Below are 12,608 nucleotides of genomic sequence, written 5' to 3' on the forward strand. Positions count from 1 at the left end.
TTTCATAATTCGCTTTGCAGGGTTAAAAGTAACAAGTAAATAACAATTTCCTATGTTCTAATATGAACAAACCATTAAAAGTTTAACCATTAAAATCATGGGTATTCACATATAACTTAACTTTTTTCATTGAACTCATGAATATTTATAACAAAATGTAAAATATTTATAAATAAAAATTACAACAAATCAACAGATACATATTAGGCGGTAACAATCATTGCGTCATGCGATTTCTGGTGAAAAACAAAAGATATCCCAGAGTTCCACGCACGTTTTAAAATTATATCCGAAACGCCTTTTGTACTCGCACTATGATTCCATAAAGTAAGATCATTCGTACAATCAGCTTGGTCCGGAGGAGCTTTAACTTGCACGTTATTAACGCACCGCCTGCATTTTAGTCTATAGAACAATATAAATTAAAAAATCACATAGTTTAAACATCTAGTTAAAACCATGTGATTTTAACTAGATATACCGCGTGGTTTTAACATCTAGTTAAAATCTTTGTTTTCCATTTTCCTAAACTTATAATGGCATAAAAAACATCAATACCTTTCATGAGTATCACAAATTGTTTCAGAATCGTACTTGAAAAGTTCTTTTAGTTCGTTTAATGAAAAATGTCTTTCAACGTCAATCTCTTCGTCCACTACACAACTGCTAAGCGCTTTTTTGTGCGTCTGTCGCTGCAAGATTTTTTCTTCAATAGTTCCAGTCTAGTGAGAAAAAAAAACACTTAAAATTTTACTTTTTTTCTGCATTTAACCATTTTTTATTTAAATTGGAAATAAAACATTTAATAACATAATAATCAAAATCATTTAATAATATAAAAATAAATACGTTTTGATTGAAAATAAAACATTAGATTTAACAATATAAAGATTCAATAAAGAAATAAAATCAAGTTAGATTGTTTTAAAATTTCAATGACGTACCGATAAAAGTCGATAAATAAACACCTAAAAATAAAAGAATATTTTTTATTATTTCTAAAAAGTAGTGGGTTTTAAGTCTAAAAACTATTTATGATATTATAAAAGTAATTATGATAATAGGATAATTACAAAAAAATTTAGATAATTATGAAAATGTAATTACAAATATAATAATATGTATTTAACTTATTTTATAATTTAATATAAATAAGTGTTGATACTTCTTTTTTCTGTCCGTCTCTCCATACTCTTGCCATGGCTTGATCATCATTTGCTGGATTCCAGTCGGGATCAAACATAACCAGTCTGTTAGCGCCTATTAAATTTAAACCACAACCTCCTGCTTTGCTACTCAACATAAACAAAAAGTCGTTGCTCTGAAAAAATTAAAAAGTAACATTCACACTCAAGTAAAAAATGCTAATATTGCATTTTTGAATAGTTTCCAGCCCGGCATAGTACTTACACTTGGATCATTAAATCTGTCAACGACTTTCATTCTTTTTTTGATTGACATTGAGCCGTCTAATCTAACATATTGGTAACCTCTTAATCGAGACAACTTTTCAAACAAATCTATCGTTTGTGTATAGTTGGAAACAAGGACAACCTTTCAGAAAAATACAACATAAGAAAATGCAAGAAGATATTATATTATACTAAGGTAAATTTTTAAATAGCAAAAATAATCTAATTACACAAATTTAAAATCATATTAAATGTTAAGTAGACCTTGCCTACTAAGTAAATTTATGTACAAAGTAGACTTTATACATTTATATAACACAATAAATGCAAAAAATATAATAAGAATAGCTAACACAATAATACAATTAAAACAATAAAAAAAAAAAATTATGAAAGTTCCTTGATGTTTAAATATTTCTAAAATGTAAACTATGTAAATAATTTTGCTAAAAGAAACTTTAAAAAGTGTTAGTCTCTCACTCTACTATGCATCATAATAGTGTAAGAAGCTAACATATAAAATATATATATATATATATATATATATATATATATATATATATATATATATATATATATATATATATATATATATATATATATATATATATATATATATGTATGAATATAAGGGTTGTCCAGAATTAGTATGAAGTGTCAAAACGTCGTGAAATGAACTTTTTCCCATTATACTATCAATAACATGTTTAAAAATAATTTTTACAGATTTTTGATAAGTGATCCTGTGGTCCCTCAAGGCTTCCGAATTTGAACCCCATATTTAGAGCAAAAATTCAAATCTTTTACATTATAAAATGTTAGAATTCTATAAATGTAACAACATAATTTAAACAAAATCATGTTTAATGTAAAGTTAATCAGATCTACAAAAAAAAAATAATAATAAGTTAATATTACATTTAACATTTCAACTTATAAAAAAAAATGTTTTGTCAATTTTGTGACCAATTATAACAAAAAGTGAAGGACTTTACAGTCTTTACTTGAAAAATTAGTAATTTACTTGAAAAGTGTTTAATCTCTTATACTCAACACACTCATATAGTACTTAGTACAACACTACAGTTTCACAAATGTAGTGTCTTTTTAATTAAAACTGGAATATAGCTTTCTATGCTGTTTGACACCCTACAACAACCATGCCCTTTGCTCAATATCAGTTGTAATGATTGTAGCAAAATCCGAGATTAACTTGACACTATGCTCCGCTGCATCATTGACAACTTTAACTGTACAAACAAATTGTTCTGCAACTCTAAAAGCCTGGTCTGAATTCCATTGCTTCACTGGTTTGGAAAGCCAACCAATGCTCACTTTTATAATGTGGAACAACGAATGAGATTCAGGCCCAATCAAACTTGTCAAAGTTGTTTCACGACCAATTTTTTTGAATACTGGCTTACCAAGGCAGAAGTTTTCTGGTATTGGAGTCAAAAGCAGTTGATCTGCCATTTCTTTCTTTAGTGCATGTGTCATCAAAGGATGTTTACTAAATAAAGCAAACGGCACAACTTCTTCTGACAAGTACCATTGATGATTACGGAGTTTGTTAACCATAATGTCAGCAATATCTTTGTCAACACTTTTAAAATCAATCATGTCATGAATAAACTAGAGGTCGTTCATAGGTGCATCCGCTCCCCATGATGTTTTCACCTATGCAGGAGTGTAAAAATGAGCCAAAAATCTATTCATACGCATGAGTTTAGCAATCATGTCCTCATCATACCGCATCTGTTTGGAAAACATATATATCTTTCCAGCATATATGTTGTTGGCCATCCAACGGGCTTGATGCATCCCTCCTGGTTTGAGAAAGTGGGCGCCACGTGGGTGGGTGAGTTTCACCCAAGACTATCAGAGTGTTTTCAGCAGATTCACAATAATCATCTCTTGGAAAAATTGTTGAATCCTTGCAAGATAGCATGTCTGTAAGTTTTTTGACAGCTTTATGTTTTATGTTTAACAACCATTCGTTTTCAGTTTCCAGTACTTGTATTGCTTGAACTTTATCCAAGTTTGACCATGCATCTTTAAATTTTGCAAAAAGTTTGTTTTCCGGGCCTAAAATGTCACAAAATAATAATTTCCATACAGCACCAACAACAAGTTCTAAAATGTGATGATGACAAGCTAGATAGAGTAACTTTTTATCTAGACTTGCTTCCATAAACTTAGCAGCTCCTTTGTGTATACCACTATCGCTAGCTGTTGTAATACACTAGAGCTACAACTTTGTCTGACAGATCACAAACTTGCATCAGATCAAGCGTTGCTTTAGCTTGAGTAGTTCCTTGGGAGTTAGCTAGAGAAGGAACACCTAATAATTTTCCTTCCTTTATTCGGGAGCTCCAGAAATAAGAATTGCAAGTCGTTCATATGTGTCTGCCAGCATATCTTTTAAAAGCTAACCATTACAATGCAAAGTACCATATTGGGGAGGGTTCTGCTTCACTGTCTCCATGACACTTTCTGCAATCTTTTGACGATTGAACATTCTTGTTTTCCATGTTGTAGATCTTGATATCTCAACATCTTCAAGATTACCTTCAGCAGCTTTTATTAATGCTGATACAATCATTGTCGTTTGATTGTCTGACAACTTGAGACGATCAGCAGCACTGGTTATCTGATCATATTGCATTATTTTTCCAAGTAGCTTAAGAGTTACATATTTGCCTTGATCTATTTTTGTTGTCTTGTTGTAGATTTGTTTCAAAATCAGGATTAATTTCAGTTCAGTCATCTTCTTTATTTAATTGTGTCTCATCATATTCTAGCAAAGCAGCAACTCCTTGGAACTGTTCTTCTTTTAAAATATCTAACCTGCACTGTTCTCTTTCTGTAATTCTTGCTTCACGTGCTTGTCTTGCAAGTTTCATTTCGGCCTTGATTTCAAAAGTTTTATTATGTCCATCCATACATGCTTTTCTTTCCTGTTATTGGTCCAAATGAAAGTCGATATCATCTTGCTTTTTTCTTTCTAAATTTCATTCATTCCAAAGTTTTATAACATCAAACATGCAATTCTGTCTGTATTTAGTTTTTATGCATGCCATATTCCAAAAAACAAGGACTGCATCAACCACAACATAAGCAATATCCTCATTCTTCACTTTATTTTTAACATTTTCTGGATTGTTTCTTAAAAATAAGACATTTAATAATTTGGCAACAATCAGGCAGTTTAGCCCCATTAATTGATGTTGAAGGATGACCAATTAACAGAAATCAGTTAACTTTCTTGTCACAGGTCTGCTTGGAGTTCCTTTATGTGAGCTAAAAGTACCTTGATGAAGTGGATTCTCTTTTCGTTCCTCAGACTTTTTGTTTTCAGTACTTTGCCGTGGTGATGGATCGCGCTTTTTACTACTTCGAGTTAACATTTTTCCAATACATTCATTGATCAAATTAAATTTATTCTTTCACTAAAAAGTATCAAAACTCAATAATACAACTAAAAGCCACTGAAAACCAATCAAAACTTTTTAGAAATGATTCTTTGATTATTGCGATTCTATAAAAACAACAAAAAATGCAATTTATGCAAAAAATGGGGAACATGTTCAAAGGCCTTGAGGGACCTCAGTATTACTTATCAAAAATCTGTAAAAACTATTTTAGACAGTATTGATAGCATAATGGGAAAAACTTCACTTCATGACGTTTTGCCACTTCATACTATGTCCTGGACAACCCTAATATATATATATATATATATATATATATATATATATATATATATATATATATATATATATGACATTAAATGTACTATAATCTATGGGGTAATATGAATGATCTATTGTATGAAAAAAGCCCAAAGGAATTAAGGAAAAAAACTAGAATGAGTGAAAATAAGCTGTCAAATTTCCATGCTTCAGAAAATCAGATCTGAAATAAATAATCAGAAAATCACTTTATTTCATGTATAAAAAATTTTTCATGTATAAAAACAAAGAGTTAAGTAGATAATAAGATATTTTCAGAACAAAATAAAAGTATTATAGTGAAAGTGTAATAAAAGTAATACTTCAGCTGCACACATGCAATAAAGTGTAATAAAAGTAATTCCTCAGTCAGCTGCACACATGTAATAAAAATAAAAAACTCATAGTCCCTAGAGAAAACCATAACACATGTGGTAAAAACAAATAAGTCAAACCCTAACTAAAAATTAATCTGATTCTTGCAAAGAACTGCATTAGGAAGATAAAACAGATGTTTTTAGATGGTTTCTTTTCAAACAAGTAAATTAGCAAAGTTTATCAAAATTTGCAATATTTAGCAATCTGGATGTAGGCACCTGTCTAAGTCAATTTGGATAGATTTTTAGGTAATTCTGGTATTGATGCATCAAAATTTTAATGGATTCATTGTAATTCAAGGCATTAATGATTCATGCCATTAATGTATATAAAAAACTGTAAGTTATGTAGTTAATAACAATATCTTTTAAGCAAATAACTTAGAGTATATATATTTCTTTATAAAGAAACTTGAGGTAAATAAGGATTAATTCAATTTTTGAAGTCTTCCATTTAAAATTTCAGCTATAAATTGTGATATGCCAGCAAAAATTTCAGCTATAAATTGAGATATCTCAGCAAAAATTTGTGAAAATAGATTTCTTCTGCAGAAAACATTGCTGACATCAACAAAAATTACCATAAGTGTAATTGTGAATTTTTTAACACAAGCTTTTTTTGGCATGCAAAAGACACCCAGCTTTGACATTTAAAATTTTCACATGTGAACCATTAGTTATTTTCATTGTTGCATTATGGTTTGAACGTTTTCTTGCAATTTATTTTTTCAATATTTCTTTTTTTTGTTGAAATTCTCTCATTATTCTGGTCTTTAGCCTGTCTGAGTATGTTTAGCACCCATGGTAAACTAAGACATTCTACTTCATGTCTGCTAATCTCTGGTGTTTATTTGCTTTGTAGTGTTAAGATGATCAACTGTAATTGCACTTTCTAGAGCGATTTTGTTTTTTTGAACAAAAGTTTAAATTAGATCATAATTTGCTTTCAGAGTTATCACATTTACTGAATGAAACTGATTAAGATTAGCCTGTGTGGATAAATTACTGTTATTGACAGATTGGCATAGTTGAGTTAGAGCTGGTGAACAATAGTGCGAGGAACAAATTGAGCAGATTTTGATGGTTAAATTATTTCTGCAATTTGCAATTTAGATTTATCAACTTTGTTTATGTCTAGAAGTAATAAGACAGCATTTTGAAATCTTGCATTAACTTGAAGACATTTACTGCAACTAAAGAGTTATTATTAAAGCTGAACGAAAATATCTTTAGATAAATTGCTACATAGTGAGTTGATGTAATATTTTTCTAATATTTGGTGTTATAATTTTTTTAACATAGCAATACACACTAACATCTAAAAGCTGAAGAATGTATAATTAATGAACTGGCAGGCATATGAGCTTGACGTTGTTATTAATAAAAAGTAAGGGAACCTGGTATATAATGCGCATGACTATCAAGTACTAACACATGGGTACCAGGAACTGGTACCCATGTGTTAGTACTTGGTTTGTCTTCCATTCAACCTGATGGTGAAGTTGTATATTCTACATTTTTTGGGCTTTTTGCACACCAATTTACTTCAAGGTGTTTGGTTTTAAAAACTATAAACAGTTGATATGCAACTCCCGCAGCATTTACACAATTGAGTCTTGCATGTACTGAAATATTTATTAATATTATATTCAGTGTAAGAAGCTGTTTAAGTCTTGCAATTTAACCTGCAGCTTTCTTGCTTAGTTGATGTTTCCACTGTTTAATGAATGCATTGTACCAAGCTTTGCCTGGTTAACCATTTGTGAATAAATTATTTAGTTTCATGTTGTAAATAATTAGCAACAAAATCAAGCACTTGTTTGCAGGTTCTGCTGAAACCCCAATTGACAAGTTTAAAAAGCATTTCAACCAATGTTAATTCAGTAAAATCAAGCACTTGTTTGCAGGTTCTGCTGAAACCCCAATTGACAAGTTTAAAAAGCATTTCAACCAATGTTAATTCAGTAAAATGGTAATTAAGCTAGTACCAATAGAGCATGCAGGATTATCCTGAATGATAATCCTTATCCTGAATGATAAAGTTGCTTTTGGCCATAAATAAATGATGCTTTATGAATAAGTTGCAAGATTTTTATTTTTAAAATTGCAACCTATAAACTATTGTTTAAACACCTCATTGTATTCACATTTAAAAAAAAAAAAACTTTTAACAAAGCCAGTTTAATTTCTGGAAAATCAGTTAAAATCTAAAAACTTATTTCAATTGTTAGTTTAGAAAAATAAAAATCATATTTTTTGATAGACAACTTGGTGTTTATTGGCAAAAATGATTATTACGTAGTTTAACTATTTTATTAAAAATAATGATTAGGTAGTTATATTATTAACTCATTGCTTCTAAGTTTTGACAAAACTTTTGCAAAAAATACACTTTGTTTATTTCTCAATTTAATTTTTTGTCTTTAGTGTTGTTAATTAAATCTTTTTATTAACAACACTAAAGACAAAAGCTTTGGTTTTAAAAAACAGATTTTATTTTTGGCTTTTCAAAAAAAACTTGAAATGATCTTGCAATAAAGTTATTATCTGTTTTCTGTTAAGATGTTATTTTTTATTTTTTTATAACTGACTTTTAATTATCATGGTAGCAAAGTGTCAAATAAATAATGTCAATAAGTGTGTATTTGTCATGGCTATTGGTAATAAATTTTTTTGATATAACAACACAGTTTATAGATAGCTGTGCTTGATTTACCATCCAAAATGTTTGTTGTTATAACTGAATTTGAAAAGTAATTCATAACAGAAATTATGAATTCAATCCCTAGATATTTACAATTGTATATATATACAATTATTTACATGCAATTATACTGTGACGATAACTGGACATTGGTTACAAGAATGCCATGCGTAACTACTCATAATGACTTTCTATTGGAACAAATTTTAACTACTTATAATGACTTTCTATTGGAACAAATTTTAACTACTTATAATGACTTTCTATTGGAACAAATTTTAACTACTTATAATGACTTTCTATTGGAACAAATTTTAACTACTTATAATGACTTTCTATTGGAACAAATTTTAACTACTTATAATGACTTTTCTATTGGAACAAATTTTAACTACTTATAACGACTTTTTATTGGAACAAATTTTAACTACTTATAATGACTTTCTATTGGAACAAATTTTAACTACTTATAATGACTTTCTATTGGAACAAATTTTAACTACTTATAATGACTTTTACCCTTTTTGTATTATAGATATGCATTAAACTTTTAAAAAAAATTGGTTGCTAATGAAATGTTAATCAAGAACATTGGTTGCTAAAGTTTTTTTTTTAATTTCTTTAATCATTTTTTGAAGTGAATCATTTGTTTTTGAAGTGAATCATTTGTTTTTGAAGAGAATCATTTGTTTTTGAAGCGAATCATTTGTTTTTGAAGAGAATCATTTGTTTTTGAAGTGAATCATTTGTTTTTGAAGTGAATCATTTAAAGTGAATTATGTTCAATAGTTTGTTTAAATAAACCTTCAAAATTTATTTGTATTGATAAAACATGAAGGTAAATAATTCTTTTAGTTAGTTTTAATTATTCCTTTCAAAATTAAAGGCTCTTATTTAAAGCCATCTAGATGATTTCAAAAAAAATAATAAAAATATGGGAACATTTTAACCGAATTTCTAAAATAAAAGCAGAATGTAAAATATGTAAAACAAAGATTTCAAGCAGCATTTCAAAAAAAGATGCATAGAACTACGCTAAGCCAAGCCATGACAATGGCAATAATGGTGAGCCAGTGATAAAAAAAATTAGAAAAACAAAGTTTGATTTCATGATATGTTGTAGCCAAAAAGAAATCAATCCTCGGAATGAAGAAAAATGAGGTTGGCAATAATTTGGCGACCTCAATCTTTTAAAGGTCGGCATCAGGTGGCTAAAAAAATTTGATACAAAGGTCTTACCATAAAAAATAGAAACGAGCTCGGCAATTATTTGCCAACCTCAAACACTTTTAGGTCAGTATTTGGCAATGTTGAACCTAATTCTGATGGTTGAGAAATTGTCACTAAACTAACTGTTACCAATGGAATAAAAGCAACTACAAGATCTTATTTTATATGAGAGATAGCTAAATGTACCAAACATCTGCTAAAAAATGAATCCGATGTTATGGGACTTATTCACAAAAGTTATGGGAAAAAAAAGGCTCAACTAAGTACAAAATTAATTGAAAAATTGAAGAGTAATAAAAGATTTTTTATTACTCTTCAGTCTTTCAATTAATTTTGTATTACACTAAACGAGTGGACAAGAATTCAGATGAAACAGTATGTTAACATCAATTTACATGTTGCTAAAGAAAAAGAATAATCTTGGATTAGTGAGAATTTTTGGATCCTGTTCTGCATCTGACTTTTGACAGCATCTTTGTTTCTGACATCTGACATAAATGATCTAGTTAAAACTCATTTAGAAAAGATTTCTTTTGAGAAAGACATTACTGCATCAATATGATGGTGTTCCTATGATGATTAAGTATGGAGAGAGAGCCAAGTAATTTACCAGTTATGTTTCAAACATGACATGCATATAGCTATTTGCAACACATTAAAAAAATTACTTTTTTTGAATTGAAACATATACAAAATGATTTATACACTGATGATGATAATAATCCAGTATTGAATGCAATATTGAATGCAATATTGAATGAAGATGATGTTGATTGTGATAAAAATTGTTTTGAAGATGAAAATGATGTTGGTTCATCAAAAGTTGAATTTTGAAAAATATTATCCATCCAAGAAAACATCAAAAACATACATTTAATTTTTTAAGAAAATCAACAGTTAGAAATCATATTTTGCAAGACAAGACATAAACTAGACATAAAAACTAGACGGAGCTTGTTAATTGATATGGTTGAGTATTTTTAAAATGTTCACAAATATTTTACTAAATCTCTTCTTGATAAATAAAATGGATATGCTGGCAAAAGTAAATTTAAACTTTTTATGTCATTTGGTTTATGCTTTCACACAAATAAAATTAGTGTACCACTTGGTAGACAAGATGGTTCTTCGTCATCAAAATTCATCAAAATATGAATTACATTCAGCAAATGAAATAACGCAAAGGATTTTTTTCAATAATTTTTATGAAACAGAAAATAACATTATAATATTATTTCTGTTGAAGAAAAAGAAATGACTATGGAAAAAGTAGTGAAAAAAGTTATATAAAACTCAGTAAACTTTTAATTATATTTAAACATTATTTGCTATTTTTATCAAACTAATCATTTTTCAGAAACTCTCCTCCTCCTCCTCCTCAGCCTTGGGAGGTGAATAACATTAACAAAAAATGGTTGAGTAAAAAACATAAACCTACTATAACCAGTAATACACGGATAATATTGGATCCTAATAAATAGTATATATTTATGGTACTAACAATAATAATTAAAACATAGTTGCAACTTACAAAATAAAAATAATAAAGTTTACTTTGTCATTTGAAGTTGATTTGACTAATGCCAATATAAAATCCAAAACTTGCATCTTACCTAATCCAAAATAAAAATAAACTTGCATCTTACCTAATCCAAAATAAAAATAAACTTGCATCTTACCTAATCCAAAATAAAAATAAACTTGCATCTTACCTAATCCAAAATAATTCCATTTCACCAAAAAGTAATAAAAAAAAAAAAAAAAAAAAAAGAACAAAAAAATATAGTAGGCAGTGTAATTAAAAAGTTTTTTACACTTAAGAAAAAGTCTAATGATCAATTAGATCAAATGCACAAGCAGCTTTAGCCTGTTACCATTTTATCAAAAATAATTGAAGAATGTTTGAAACAATTTTTTATTTTTGTAATTGGTTATAGTATGAATTCTAAAATAGTTCGTACTAATATACTATTATATATTAGGAGACTAAATTATTTAAGAACATTATATATTATGAAAGAACTAAAAAATGTAAAGAAAGGTTCTTGACTTCTTTATTAATAGAACTGTTTGAGGTAGTGTTCAAAGATAAATCAGTATGCTATATCAATTGCAATATCATTGCAAGTTTTAAAGCAAGAACCAATAAGCTAAAGTAACTATCAGTAAACTATCAGTAGAAATTGTTGGATTTACCATGGTTTGGATAAAAATGGAAAGACTATGGTTTCGATAAAAATGGAATAAGAACAATTCTCTTATCATAAGTAAGGCTTTTGCAAAGTTTGACATGATGGTCTTCTCAATAAAGACTCTTAATATGGTAAATCAGAAAAAAGAATCTTTTATAACTAAAAAAGCAAAGTTATTAAAATAATCCTTTCCATTAAAGCATTAAAGTTATCCTTGATGATTTTTTGTAATAAATAAACATTCTTGTTTATTTCCTCTAAATTCATGGGTACAACATGGTTCCATCCTAGATCTCATACTGTTGTTGGATTCAATCTTGATAAAAACTCACTGCTCTTTGATCATTTCTATTCTATGAATAAAAATGATCAAAGAACTCTATGAAATTTATTTCTATAATCATTGGTCTTGAATATAACCTGTTTGTTTTTTATTTCAAGTTCAAAAACTTCTGTGATATGATATTTAAAATTATAATTATACTAAAACAAACAAAAATTACAACGGTATCAACAATTAAGTATTTGAGTGTTGACTTATGAAAACTCAAGGTGTGTGCTATAACTAAAAACTGCAGCTGCAAAATGATTTTTTATGTCACCCTAGAATTCTATTTGCTATTGATGCAGCTGACTGTACTTGCAGTCTGACTTTAAGACCTTTGGAGACCGCCCCACCAAGGTTCATTCAATTGCAGACTTTTCAAGTAAACAACGCGTGCCATCAACGTTAGCCATTGAGTATTCATGCATTGACTTACTATATGCACAGCCAACGTTCATTACTTTGCATATCTTAACACTGAAATGCATAATTTAAATATGTGACCATTCCTCTGCTTTGTTGATGTCAGCTTGGATGCTGTCAGACTCATTCTTGACTATGCCTGCCATTTTACTTTCATTGGCATACAGTTTCATATGATTAGTGATGTTGCCCAGAAGATCATTTATGAAGATTC

The 12,608-nt window shown here is 28.6% G+C and overlaps 1 protein-coding gene across 1 annotated transcript in view; it reads right to left on the minus strand.

The window, feature by feature from the left end:
* Window positions 1-12,608, minus strand: part of LOC100197301 (DNA repair and recombination protein RAD54-like) — a 68,238-nt gene continuing 55,630 nt past the window's right edge. The window contains exons 22-27 of the mRNA XM_065801462.1: window positions 11,009-11,067; window positions 1,411-1,554; window positions 1,166-1,321; window positions 945-968; window positions 559-722; window positions 1-405 (exon numbers count right to left, since the gene is read on the minus strand). Coding sequence (XP_065657534.1) covers window positions 204-405; window positions 559-722; window positions 945-968; window positions 1,166-1,321; window positions 1,411-1,554; window positions 11,009-11,067 — 749 coding nt within the window. The 3' untranslated portion in view covers window positions 1-203. The remainder of the gene's footprint in view (window positions 406-558; window positions 723-944; window positions 969-1,165; window positions 1,322-1,410; window positions 1,555-11,008; window positions 11,068-12,608) is intronic.

This window comes from Hydra vulgaris, chromosome 07, assembly GCF_038396675.1.
Source record: "Hydra vulgaris chromosome 07, alternate assembly HydraT2T_AEP".
Classification (NCBI taxonomy): Eukaryota; Metazoa; Cnidaria; class Hydrozoa; order Anthoathecata; family Hydridae; genus Hydra; species Hydra vulgaris.